This window comes from Phaseolus vulgaris, chromosome 9 (assembly GCF_051622355.1).
Source record: "Phaseolus vulgaris cultivar YP4 chromosome 9, ASM5162235v1, whole genome shotgun sequence".
Lineage (NCBI taxonomy): Eukaryota > Viridiplantae > Streptophyta > Magnoliopsida > Fabales > Fabaceae > Phaseolus > Phaseolus vulgaris.
In genome coordinates, this window is record NC_143506.1 from 23,887,528 (window position 1) to 23,899,782 (window position 12,255).

General features: G+C 33.1%; 2 protein-coding genes across 11 annotated transcripts; one reads left to right on the plus strand and one right to left on the minus strand.

The window, feature by feature from the left end:
- Window positions 1-278: 278 nt before the first annotated feature.
- LOC137820346 (CBL-interacting serine/threonine-protein kinase 8) lies at window positions 279-5,379 on the minus strand. 4 transcript variants are annotated; one of them, XM_068624385.2, is made up of 14 exons: window positions 4,670-5,379; window positions 4,514-4,576; window positions 4,054-4,125; window positions 3,851-3,958; window positions 3,696-3,770; window positions 3,545-3,598; window positions 3,300-3,425; window positions 2,764-2,853; window positions 2,312-2,434; window positions 1,470-1,589; window positions 1,138-1,254; window positions 950-1,006; window positions 790-864; window positions 279-710 (listed from the first exon to the last, which is right to left on the minus strand). In XM_068624385.2, exons 1-14 carry the CDS (start codon window positions 4,826-4,828, stop codon window positions 609-611), a joined length of 1,341 nt encoding a protein of 446 aa, XP_068480486.2. In that variant the 5' UTR covers window positions 4,829-5,379; the 3' UTR covers window positions 279-608. The 4 variants fall into 4 exon arrangements, with proteins under 4 accessions (XP_068480486.2, XP_068480487.2, XP_090151022.1 ...); XM_068624386.2 differs by having other exon boundaries at window positions 1,470-1,583; window positions 4,670-5,377; XM_090294896.1 differs by lacking the exon at window positions 4,514-4,576 and having other exon boundaries at window positions 1,470-1,583; window positions 4,670-5,183.
- A 1,355-nt stretch (window positions 5,380-6,734) lies between these two features.
- LOC137820345 (oxidoreductase, zinc-binding dehydrogenase family protein) lies at window positions 6,735-11,028 on the plus strand. Of its 7 annotated transcripts, none has more exons than XM_068624384.1 (10): window positions 6,735-7,055; window positions 7,147-7,455; window positions 7,532-7,620; window positions 7,704-7,832; window positions 7,932-8,052; window positions 8,455-8,539; window positions 8,654-8,763; window positions 8,973-9,124; window positions 9,937-10,033; window positions 10,588-11,028. In XM_068624384.1, exons 1-10 carry the CDS (start codon window positions 6,975-6,977, stop codon window positions 10,879-10,881), a joined length of 1,467 nt encoding a protein of 488 aa, XP_068480485.1. In that variant the 5' UTR covers window positions 6,735-6,974; the 3' UTR covers window positions 10,882-11,028. The 7 variants fall into 7 exon arrangements, 4 of the variants coding, with proteins under 4 accessions (XP_068480485.1, XP_090151019.1, XP_090151018.1 ...); XR_011082610.1 differs by having other exon boundaries at window positions 6,767-7,055; window positions 9,937-10,339; XM_090294893.1 differs by having other exon boundaries at window positions 6,767-7,055; window positions 7,536-7,620.
- The last annotated feature ends 1,227 nt before the right edge of the window (window positions 11,029-12,255 follow it).

Sequence of the window (12,255 nt, forward strand, 5' to 3'; positions counted from 1 at the left end):
CATAGTTTCTTCCGCATTTCTAATTCTAATATTAGTGAAACAGTTTGTAGCTACATCATCATATTTTTTAAATATCAATATGATAAATTAGTTTATATATTTAAATTTTATTAAAATATAATGTTTTTTTAAAATTATATTATATGTATAAAAGAAAATTTAAATATCATAAATTTAAGAAAAAAAACAAAAGCTAACTATAAAATTTTTTTATTGTGTAAACCTCAATTGAGACACATTTTCACATTAATTAACTTTTTACAATAACAAAATAATACTAATAATAAGGACATGTTGAGATCTTAATTTGGACTTTGGAGTTACCAATCTCGTTAAAAAAAAACTCATTGGAAAGTATAGACGGAAGAAATTGACTTTCCTAGTGACTAAAAATTAGTACATTTGGTGAAATAAATAACCTTCCGATGTGGTATTTGCAGACTTCATAAAAAAAAGTGTTGCTGTAAAAAAACCTGGGCAAACCGTATTTATAAAACCTTGACATGGTGGGCCATGTCTTCAATTATGTCTTCCACATTGCTTTGTTTTGTTTTGTTTTGTTTTTTCCTCTTTTGTTTCAACCAAGACACGTATGAGGGGTGTTGAATCTATCGCCTTTTGCTTTTGGTCTTGGAGATCCTTGATTTGCTTGCTTCATGAGGCGGTTTCCATATTATATCCTCAAGATTGCTATGAAAGTTCTTATAGAACTGCAACAATATGGAGTGCATCTTTCTTCATAAATGTAAGCAATCGACATGGGAAAAACTGAGGTTTTCAAAAACATACCTTGAGGTATTCACCAGTATCTCCAGCTGCTTTCTGAATGTCCACCATATAAAATGTAGGAGCCACTTCAAAAATCTTGGAGCAGAGAAATAAGAATTATTCTTTTAGCCATAATGTCAAGGGGTAGTTGAAATTCTGGGAGAGAGGGATGGAAACTTACTTCAAGGATGACAGAGAAATATGATGTTTTATTTGCTGAAACACCCTCTACCCTCATCTGAAAATTCACACAAATATCACTTCAGATGACTAAAGATTTGAAAAGTGTATGTGAATGGACAAAATGATGATGCCAGAGTAACAAAAGCAGTGAAATCAAGTAAATCAAACATGTAAATGCAAATAAACCTTGTAGTTGCGAATATGAGTCTTATATCCCATTGATTGTGCCACCACTTCCATACTCGATAAAACCACCTTTGCTGGCTTTTGAGTGATAAAGCGCGTTTGGTACTTTACAGAGTCCTGCAAGGATATTAGAGTGACAAATCAGATAGCATAACGATAATTATGGAAAATATTTAAGAGATTTAGACCCTTAAATGAAAGAATATTGTAAGTAGGTGCCATCATGTAACATGGTAAAGATTACATCTATAGTTTACTTCAGGGTAGTATTTGAACATTTAGATATGATTACTGACTGAGCGACATCCATACACAATGTAACAATTAAATACCTGTCCACGATCAAAGATTGTTGCAAGATTTAAGCCTTGAGACAGAATAATCAAGTCAAATGCATTAAGCATTAAAGGACCCATGTCCTCGTTATCACATTGTTGATCAGCCCTCTGTTCCTTCAGCAACAAAATAATCAGTAAGCTAGCAACAAGAGAAAACAAGCTGGCCTCTTTCACCAGTTGTAGAAAATGACTACTCGATTTGCATTATGTTCAACTTCCTTCAACTCAATTATACCAGTAATGAAATGGTTTTTCCAGGAATAAGATAATTCAAAATATCTTTTACTAATATTATTATTGTTTATGGTTCTTTGATATGCCTGTTTATTAAATGGAATTGTGGAGTGATCAACACGGTACTCATTGTATATGATTCTGATGTAGATCAGGAACTAGAAGTGCTTTTCTTGGCAAGTTACTCACCTGATAAACAATCCTAGGGTGCTACTACGTCTCATGTTTCAAATACTCTCCAAATAAAGGAAATTTCAAGTTCATTACAACTATCAAAAGCATCTTAAATGTCAAAGCTGAGGATATATTCGTATACCCAGTATAACCAAAACTCTGATAAGATTATCCTATTCAAATTGAGAATGAATAATCCAAAAAAGAATAAAGTCCCCTCCCTAATACTGATAACAAATACTTCAAATTCAAAAACTCTAATATTAAATTAAAATCCTAAAACATTGTGTCCATTCTATCTCAGATTCATTCTAACATATGAAATTGAATAGGTAGACTGGAAAATGAAGGCAGATTAGCTTAAATACCAGATTTTTTTAAACACACACACATTGCTGATCAAAACACACACAAACAGATAAACATACCTCGGCTTCATCAAAAGCAGCATTTACATCATCAAGATTTACATCTTCATACTCAAGAAGACTGACAGGAACATAGCTCCTCTGAAACCATTCATCATTTCTTATCTGTTCAATGGTCATACGCTGCAAAAGTGCATGGAAACAAGGGAAGGAAACTTGTCAGAAAGAATGAGGATCAAGAAGTCAATTCTTTCCATATAAATATATACACATATATATATATACAATATTTTCTATCAAATCCATTCACTTTTAAAACTAGAAAGTTCATGTAGTTCCCAATCATGCTCGAGAACTATATGTCATCACACTTTCAGCTTTTTAGATACCATTGTATCACAACATATCTCAAAATACCCAATTGATTTTCTATTTCTATGGCCATAGAACATTAATTTTAAATTAGCTGAGAAAGGTTGTGCCAACTCCTGTTGCGCAATGCAAATACTTACGGTTTCAGGATTTGGGTCCAAAATTCTTTTTATCAAGATTTTTGCTCCCACAGGAAACCAAGGAGGGCTTGAAAATTCTGCTCTCTCAATCTGAAAAAAAAAACGAAAAAAAAGGAAAATTTATCATAGTCAATAACAATCCAAATTCCACTTTGATGAAAACAATCGACTAGCAACGCAACCCTCAGATAATGCAATATTTCTTGAGCCTTTCAACACAGAATAGAAGAGTGTTAACACCAGAACTCATAGCTTGTCAGAACAACAGTCTGCACCTATTAAGAGATGCAAGAGACTACTGATAAAAACTTCCATTTCCAATTCTTTCATTCAGGGTCAATTTGCTACTCTGGACACTCTTTCATAAAAAACAGATAAATTTTGACCCCATAATAGCAAATTGTTTACTACTTATTATCATGTCAAATGGCTCATAAATAATAATGATGTATTTCAATAAATGCAAGATAACTATTTTATTTGCAATACAATATATTATACAGTAAACTATTTATTTGACATGCTTAAATTCATGCCTTACTATATAAGGTGGTTAGATCAAGCTCATCAAATGGAAGATATCCAGCCAGTAGGACATACAGGATAACCCCACAGGACCAAACATCTGCCACAGCACCGTTGTAACCCTTATGGCTGAGTACCTGAGTCCACAGAGTCAAAAGAAAAATGAAGATGTCAGCAAAAGAATGGTCAGTATTTACATTTGACATAAACTGGATTACTGAAAATAAGCTACACGACAAGCCAGACATGTATTTACCTCAGGAGCTACATAGTTTGGAGTCCCACAAGTTGTTCGAAGGATACTCACTCCCTATGAAAATGTTCAACAAGTTTGAGGCCCTTTGCTATTGTTATATCTTACATGAATCACAGTCATATATAAAAAGCTATTGTTGTAACAAGCTCACCTGTTCAGGCAATGCACTCAAACCAAAATCGGAAATCTTTATATTTCCTAGAGAATCAAGTAAAAGATTTTCAGGCTGCACAAGGCAAAGAAGAAAATTAGAAGAAATCATGATTAGGATAACAGACAAATTTGCATATCCCACTCAATGCAAACCTTTAAATCTCTATGATAAACTCCCTTGCTGTGGCAATAATCTACACCATCAATAAGCTGTTGGAAATATCTTCTAGAATCAGCTTCCCTAAGACGGCCATGGTGTATCTGCACATTTATAGTATTCATCATGAACATGGTTAATATCTTTCAATTGTGGTTACTAAAACCTACAATAAAAGGTTCCATCTTGAGATACTCACAATTTTATCGAACAATTCACCACCCGTGATGAACTCCAATATGATGTAAATCTTAGTACGGCTTGCAAGAACCTGAAGAAAACCATATTTTTACAGAAAAACAAAGTGCTTGTGAGTGGCGACAACAAACAAGAGAAACATCAATAATGGCTTGTCAGAGAAAATATTGAGTCAGCATGTCTATTCTCTTAAAGAACTTTTCATTTAGGAAGGAAGATTCTCAAAATATACTTCCACAGCTGTTCTTCACTCCAATTTTCAAACAATAATTAAAAAATTAAAAAATTAAAAAATTAAAAATCCAAGATTCAGGTTTTCCTTTTACTTGCTCGAAAATACTTCTGAAACCTTAATTGACACCATATTCCATAATTCAATCATGATTCGAAATTGGATGACAACTTTGAAAAGAACCCAAACAGACCCTTAATTACAGAAACAGAAAGCAATTATCACATGCCTCGTACAGGCGAACAACATAAGGATGCCTAACTAGCTTCATAATAGAAATCTCCCTCTTGATCTGCACAATAATAGAAACACACCAGTAATGAAACATTTTTCAGCTAAAGGAAAATTAAGCTTATAAGGAAAGTTAATTAATTGAGAGTGCTACCTGGTCGACCATCTTGTGCTTGATGATGGTGCTACGGTCGAGCACTTTCATGGCCACGCTCTCTCCAGTTTCTGTGTTCTGAGCGAATTTCACTTTCGCAAAAGTTCCCTCCCCAATCGTCCTCCCAATCTCATACTTCCCAACTTTCCTCAGCACCATCTCTCTCCCTCTCACTGCACCAATCTCAGCTTCTGCATTGCACACTCTTCCAATCCCAAAAGCGTTTCACCAATCAAACGTTAATCACAAGCTTCGCACTTTTCCAATTTTTTATTTTGAATTTATTAGTTTATTAAGTCCCTTCTTAGCAAGGAAATAGAGAAACTGAAAGAGACCAACTTCACTCTTTGAAATTAAGCAAAAAGAAAATAGAAACAGAAAGAGAGTATGACAGCTATGAAGGAACTTTGATTGGTTGGTAGGTCATAGAAAGGGAAGTCGATTGGGGAAATCGGAGTGAAGAAAATTGGTGTGTGGAAAGAGAAAATGAAAGAAGGAAATTTGAAAAAGAAATGCAAAAAAATTTGATTTTTTTTTTAATATTGTTTGTGGGGATACATTGGAGACGGAGAAAGCATGGTGGACTTGTGACGAATAGGTGAGTAAGCAAGAAGGAAGAGTGGGGCTGATTGTGTGCGGCGCGGACGATGGAAAATGAAAGAATTGATTAATGGAGGTGTTTCCGGAACAGTTTCCGTAGACACGGGTGTAGGTGATTACCCCACCTCGTTCAATTATTAAGTGTTTTTACCGGCACTAAACTTGTTTTTCGGCTTGTTCACACAATTCCATCATTTATCTGGTTTAAGTGACGTCACACGCACTCAAGTGGGAATTGCAATTGGATTTGGAAACTTGCAGTGAAGTGAAAATGTTTTGGAACTATGTCAACTTCTTTTTTTAAATGTGTTTTTTTTCATTGTTGTAATGTTTGCTTTTAGATTATGCAAAATAATCTCGTTTTCATGTTTATTTTTAAAAAATTTGGAATTTATATCTTGTTTCTATGAATAAAAATTTAAGAATATAATTTTTCAAGAAAAAAAAAAGTACATCAGACATTTTCATGAACAAAAGTTTGAGAAGAGATTATTTATTGATATGGAGAATAACAAATATTATTTGTTAGAGAAATTAAAAATCTATTAAGACATAACATTTCCAGGGACTATATTCACATTTGTTTTCTTTGGTTTATTTATTAAGATTGATTGAAAGTTGAAATAAATAAACATGATGAAATGTATGTAATGTTTCCATGCTTATTTATAAAATAATTAATTTTTGTTAATTTGCAACTTAATTCACTCATTATGTTTTTCATTGAATAACGAAATGCGCAACCATATGTACCTGTATTTTGCTAGCTTCTAGGAAAAAGAACATGAAATCTCTTTTACGTTTAAAATAGATAGATAAAAGAAATTATTAATCAAAACTCATTGAAAAAATGTTGGTTCCAAGTCAATTTTTTTTATGTAGTTCATTGAAAAATTCATCTATTTATCATAAAATGTGAAAACAAAAATGTTTGTGTGCCATATATGAAACATTATTGAAAGACTTTAACAAATAAATCTTTCATTAACTCATTTTCATGCCAACTTTAAACAATAACAAATTAGTGAACACATTTATTTTAATACCAGTTTGAATATTTAGTCGTTAATATGTTGGTAAATCAATTTATTTCACTTAAGTGTTAAGTGGTAGTTGAAACAACTCAACCTCACGAAACAAAAAATAATAATAGAAAGTAACTTAAGAAAAATGAAAGTGTGTGCAAAAATTTTCAAAAAAATATAAAAAATAATTATTACACAATTTTTTTTAAAGAATATAGTGGAATAAAAAATGCAAATTAAAAAATAAATAGTACTTTTTTGGGAATTTCTTTATATATGCTTATAAATTACAGGAATACATTTTATTTTCTTATTTATCTGATTATTTACTATATCTGAATCTTTAAAGTAAAATTCAATAATTTTTGTGGAAAAAGGTATTGATAATTAAATAATATTTTTATAATATATTTTAAGTGGAATATTGTGGATTAAAAAATATAATTTATATATTTAAAAAAATGTATTCATCAGAATGTATAGTTGTTAAGATCTGGAGCAGTTAAGTGCATGCGTCAAAAATTGATTCGAGGGTTTACCAAAAGGGGAATAACAGTGTCTGAAGCTGCATAAACAGGGCAAACTGAATAGGTTTCATAGAATTAAAGTGAACGGAATTTGAAGCATAGGTCTGGTGATTAATGTACTGGTTAGTGACGGTAGCAATTGAATAATCAGCGATGGCGAAAGCCGTGATCGGAGAAGAAACGCGACTCAAATTGGCGGAGGATCGTCTCAGCCAATCCGCAATTCCATCGGAGGCACAATCTCTGATGCCATCTCTGTCACACTCTCACTCTCCCTCTCCGAAATACCTAACTAACTAACTAACACCTCCGGTTTTACTTTCAGGTGGGTCTTCTAATCGGCAAGTTCAGCTCCGCTTTGGGCCGGGCCTTCCTCTTCGATTTGATTCCCACCCCACTCAACGATTCCGGTGAGCCCGCCTGTTCCCTCACCGAACCCGACAAGAAGAAGGGCCCGAAGCCCAAATCCAAATCCGAGCCCGCCGATTCCTCTTCCCTGTTCATCGACAAGGACTGGGTGGGCGAACATGCACGCCAGGTTTCTAGAATGCTCGTCGGTGGCATGAAGGTCGTGGGCCTATACGTTTGGGTCAGCGATGCCGGGTTCAAGAATTCCACCATAATGCTTTGCCAGGTATGTTAACAATTGGTTACTAGTTACTGCATTCGTATTTGACTTCGTGATTAACTATGTATGTGTTGTCTTGTAGACAGTGAAGGGTGTTGCTGACGCAGCGCCGGTTTTGGAGGGTGATTGGGATGAGAGACTGCTTCTTCATATTTGTTATAGTCCTAGAAGGTAACCCTAATACCAATGATTGTTCCATTTTGTATTATTATTTTAGTTTGTGATGTGATGCTCAGATGTTGCTATCAGTGTAGGTGGAATTGTAGAAACTGTTCATTGTCTTCCAATATTACATCAAGTAGTTTGCGGCCTTGTGATTTTAAAATGGGGAAGGTCTTAACTTCCCTACAGACGTACAAGTGCATGTACAACTTCAACATTAGGTAACATTCTGTGAAATCTGTGATATTCGTAGATTATCTGCTGAATCTGTTGGTAATTTGAGGTAATTGGATATGGTGTTTTCTGTTATGTCCTGCAAGGTTACCCATATTACGTGACAGTGGATCGAAGTTTCAGACATTGAGTGATGTTCTTCGTCATGTGATCTCTGTTCATGCCAAAGAGCTTACAGGTGCAAAGGCCTTGATTGACGGTAAATTGGTAACTACTCGATTACCTCTTTTTCTTTTCAGCCTTTTACTTCTAATTTCTGGTTAGTGTTTCATGTTTAGTAAACTTTATTCAGAAGTAAGAAGCTATCCAGAGCTTACATTTAGGTTAAGTTATATCTTAAAGTTGTAGTTTGTCACATAGAGTCTGTTTGGACAAATTTTTCTATAAACACTTCTTGAAGAGAAAAATAAAAGGAAAAAGAATGAAATCAACTTCCATCTATTTCTCTCTTCAAAACTTAACACGCCCTTAGGTTAGGAAAAACCCCCAAGAGTCACTGCTTTTGTCCGTGGTTTAGGTTTATTTCCCTAAACTATTTTTTTATTACAATTTGTAGAAAATCCTTATGATATCATTATTTATAAGAAATTCATTTCTATATAAATTTAGGTTGTTGAGAGTGAGTCATATTCATCTGATGGTGTGCATGAAGTCGAACTCCTTCTACCATTTCTGAACAATAGTTCTATTGAAGGTATGTTTATCTGCTGCCTTATGTCATATAAGTTCTGGTTATTATTGTTATTCTTATTTTTCTTGTTGTTTTAAAACTTCAGTTTCCAACATTAACAGTTAATATTTTGTAAAGCATGCAGCCAAGGAGATGTTGTTGGTCTTCTTTCATTTAGTGGCTTGATATGTTCTTTTGCATATCTGAATTCAAAAGAGCCAATTTCACAAGCCGTCACTGATATAAAGGTGAGTCAATAATTATCTATATTCATTCTGTTCATGATTTTATGATGAAACTTTTGTCCTTTTATTCCATGGTTGTCTTAGGATTGACAATTGTTTGGAAATATCTACCCTAAAATATAATTAGTTGATTAATAAAGTGATAACTTCCCCCACTATCATCTCTTCCTGATTTTGTCTAGTACTGTCATTGATTACTATTCTGTGTGTAGGGAGATATCATTAAGAGTCTGCTAAGTAGATTGGATATAATCTGTGATGAGGTAGATGTTGACTCCGGTAACAATCATGATTTTGGAGGCCAGGCAAGCAATGAAATATCAGTTGAAAAGCCTGTTCCCCAACTAGTGTTACACACATTGAGGTAGGTAACTTGTAACAATGGTACAGTACTCATTGATACTTGTTCCTGATGTGATGCCATCTTACAAGGTTATTGCTTTTTGTACACGTATTACCTGATTCTTACTTACTGACTGGAATTCTCTTGTTAAGTTCATGCAATTAGACTGTGGGATCTATCTATCATTTATCATTGGATTGTTTCAAACACCTACAGTGAAAGTGGTGATCCAGTGCATGAGGCTTCTGCCTTGTGGGGTTTGGGGAGGGTAGATGTATGTTGTCTCAGTTCCTGAAGTTCACAGGGGAGTCTGATTTTTCATTTAGGCAGATTTTTATTTCACAATGATTTTCTTGGCTTTTTTCTTTTTTGTGATCCAGCTAACAAGGTTCAATTGATTTCATTGCTGATTGGTAATGTTTACAGTGGGCTATTATTTTGTATTCGTTTTTTGGTTGCAAAGAGGTCCATAGCCTGGTGTGGGGAGAGGGATGGTAGATTGAGCAGTGGAAAAATGGCCTGATAGTGGATTTGAACCTGGGAACAAGTACTCTCTCAGGGGATTTTATGCCACATTTCCACTTAATGAATCGTCGATTAGCATTTTCTGTATATTGATTGTTAAAGTTTACATAGATACATAAATAGAGAGTAAATCCGTGACCTAAATGCGTATAATCTGAAACTCACATTCTAGATTTATGCCACCATAAACCTCTATAAGTGATATAATCATGTCAATACATAGATTAAAGTGATACGTTTTTGTTATTTTGGCTTCCTATGATCTGGTTTGTTTAATTAATTAAACCTATCCTTTGTTTTTTTGGCAGAAAAGGATGTAGTCTTCCATTTCCTAAAAGAGTCTTTGCACCTTGGTTAGCTGGGGTGTTTGTGTGTGATTATTTGCAGCCGTCTGAAACTGTCGAGGTTTGTTCCATTTCTGTAGGGAAATAATAGATATTTTGTTTCTTGTGTCTAAATTTGTTTCCTTGTGTGGTTTTGTTTGAAGACCCACTACTCTGTTTTGCATTATGTGTATTGTTGCAGAAAAAAAAATGTTATTTGTTTAAGAATTTTGAACTGGTCCTTGAACATGTGCATAAAGAGACATTCCTGTCTTGACAATATCAATAATTTATTGATTCTGGGATGTTTCTGGAAGAAATAAAGCACCAGGTCATACCTTGATTCAAGCACCGGGTCATACCTTGAACAACTATCTAATCAATCAAGGTATGACCTGATGCTTTGCAAATAAAAAATGCATGTATTTCTTGAATTGAGGAGCGTGAATTACACATGATTTTGTTTTCCAATATCAACATATTTGAAAAAGCGGCTGCCTAGCCTGTTAAAAGCAAAGTAATATGATAATAATGTTACTTGTCACTGTTACATGAACTTGCACTTTTATTTTAATTTCTTCTTTCTTACTGCTATTTTTTAAATATTATTCCTGACTTGTGTTTTTCATTCCTTAGGTTTTTAAGGATCATTGCGTGGAGTTATTATCCATGAAAGCCCCAATGGAAGTATCTACAATTTTAGAGCCAGAAAAAGAAGTGTTATCTTTCAAAACTAAATCTTTCTTTGACCTGGCAGTGCCATCCAATTCTGAAATTCATCTCATGGAAGACAAGAGCAAACATGATGGCGGAGGCAAGAGTTCAAGTAGTAAAAGTGTGAAGCCCGGTCACATTAATGTTGTTGCTGCTGGTCTTATCCTTCTTTTGTCTGTGTTAGTTGGTTTTGTGCTATTCTTTCTGAAGGGTTAGGGTTTTGTTCTAGGATTTTCTCTCCATGGACACACATTGGGTTAGTTTAAAAAATTGCACAGTAGCCGACAACAAATTACAGTTCGAAATTAGACAACGGCAGGTATGAAAAATAATTAATGGTGTTTTGATGCCCTTCATCTATAATCGACTCAGAACCTAGTGTCGGTATTAGAGTTAGAAAATTTTATATTGCACTTTCTATAAGGAATTTTTTTAAATATAATTGAATGTTTTTAGTTCTTTAAACTAGGACAATGGTACTCTTTCAGTCTTGAAAGTTTGAAACGGAATTTTTTTTTCCTTTATTTTATAAATAAGTCTGGTTATTCTGTTGTATACTTTGACAGATTAATGCTTTGTCTGGACTTAAAAGATATATTTGAGGGAGAGAAAAATAAATGGATTTGTGAGGAAAAAGAATGGAGAATGGGGTTCTTTTGATTGAATAAAAGTGAAAGAAATAAAAAAAAATATATGAAAGTTGGAGAGTGATATAATGAATGTGATTGATAAAAAAAAATTAATCAATGAAATTATAAAATCATAATTTTGTTTTTATGGTTAAAATTATTTTCAAATGAAATGTGATGTATAATGAAACATGTGAGATTAAAACATTATTTTTGTTTCAATTCGTGAAATCAGTTGAACAAAATACAAATTATTTCACATTGAGAATACATACAAAAATGAATTTTGATAAAATAAAATAAAAGTAATTCTAAAAGTTTAAGAAAAAATTATAAACTTTGTAAATTTTAATGAAATAAATAGAAATTTGTGTAAAAATTCAGGCCTAATTAACAACTGATTGTGTATAGCATATTAAATAATTGATATAACATAATATCGACTTTCTCTTCACGTTTCAGTAAATTTAATCAATTGTCCTTACTATATAATTGATATCTCCTCCATTGAAATGTCAAGCTTGCTTTGTTTCAATCATGATTCATGACACATTACTTGTAAATTTGAAGATGTTCACCCTTTTCCTCGCCTAACATTACTCAATTAGATGAAAATACAATGTGTAAATGTAGAGATGCCTAAAAGATTCACATGTTGTGCCTCAAATGGTCAATTGGTCCTTTTGGCACACTGATTTCATATTACAAGTTTTAAAAAGATTAAAATTGAAGTTTACACATTAATTTTTGTATGTTTAGAAACGAAATTGTATATTTATATATTTGAAGAGATTAAAGTTGGGTTTTTACATTTTTATAAGGATTGAAATATTGTTATTTATCTTTCTCATTTTTCTTAAATAATAGGAGTTGAAATAGTTTCGATTTTTTTAGAGAGATTAAGAAATGACTTGCAGATGCCTGAGTGTAAGTTATTCTGCAGTATAATGCATACGCTATG

Excerpts from the sequence above, each read along its gene's own strand:
- LOC137820346 (XM_068624385.2), bottom strand. The coding sequence starts at position 4,828 with ATGGTGCTGAGGAAAGTTGGGAAGTATGAGATTGGGAGGACGATTGGG. Across the intron at positions 3,599-3,695 it reads TGAGTGCATTGCCTGAACAG|GGAGTGAGTATCCTTCGAAC; the intron begins GTGAGCTTGTTA and ends ACATTTTCATAG. Across the intron at positions 711-789 it reads ATACTGGTGAATACCTCAAG|TTCTATAAGAACTTTCATAG; the intron begins GTATGTTTTTGA and ends ATATTGTTGCAG.
- LOC137820345 (XM_068624384.1), top strand. The coding sequence starts at position 6,975 with ATGGCGAAAGCCGTGATCGGAGAAGAAACGCGACTCAAATTGGCGGAG. Across the intron at positions 7,456-7,531 it reads CCACCATAATGCTTTGCCAG|ACAGTGAAGGGTGTTGCTGA; the intron begins GTATGTTAACAA and ends GTTGTCTTGTAG. Across the intron at positions 10,034-10,587 it reads AGCCGTCTGAAACTGTCGAG|GTTTTTAAGGATCATTGCGT; the intron begins GTTTGTTCCATT and ends TTCATTCCTTAG.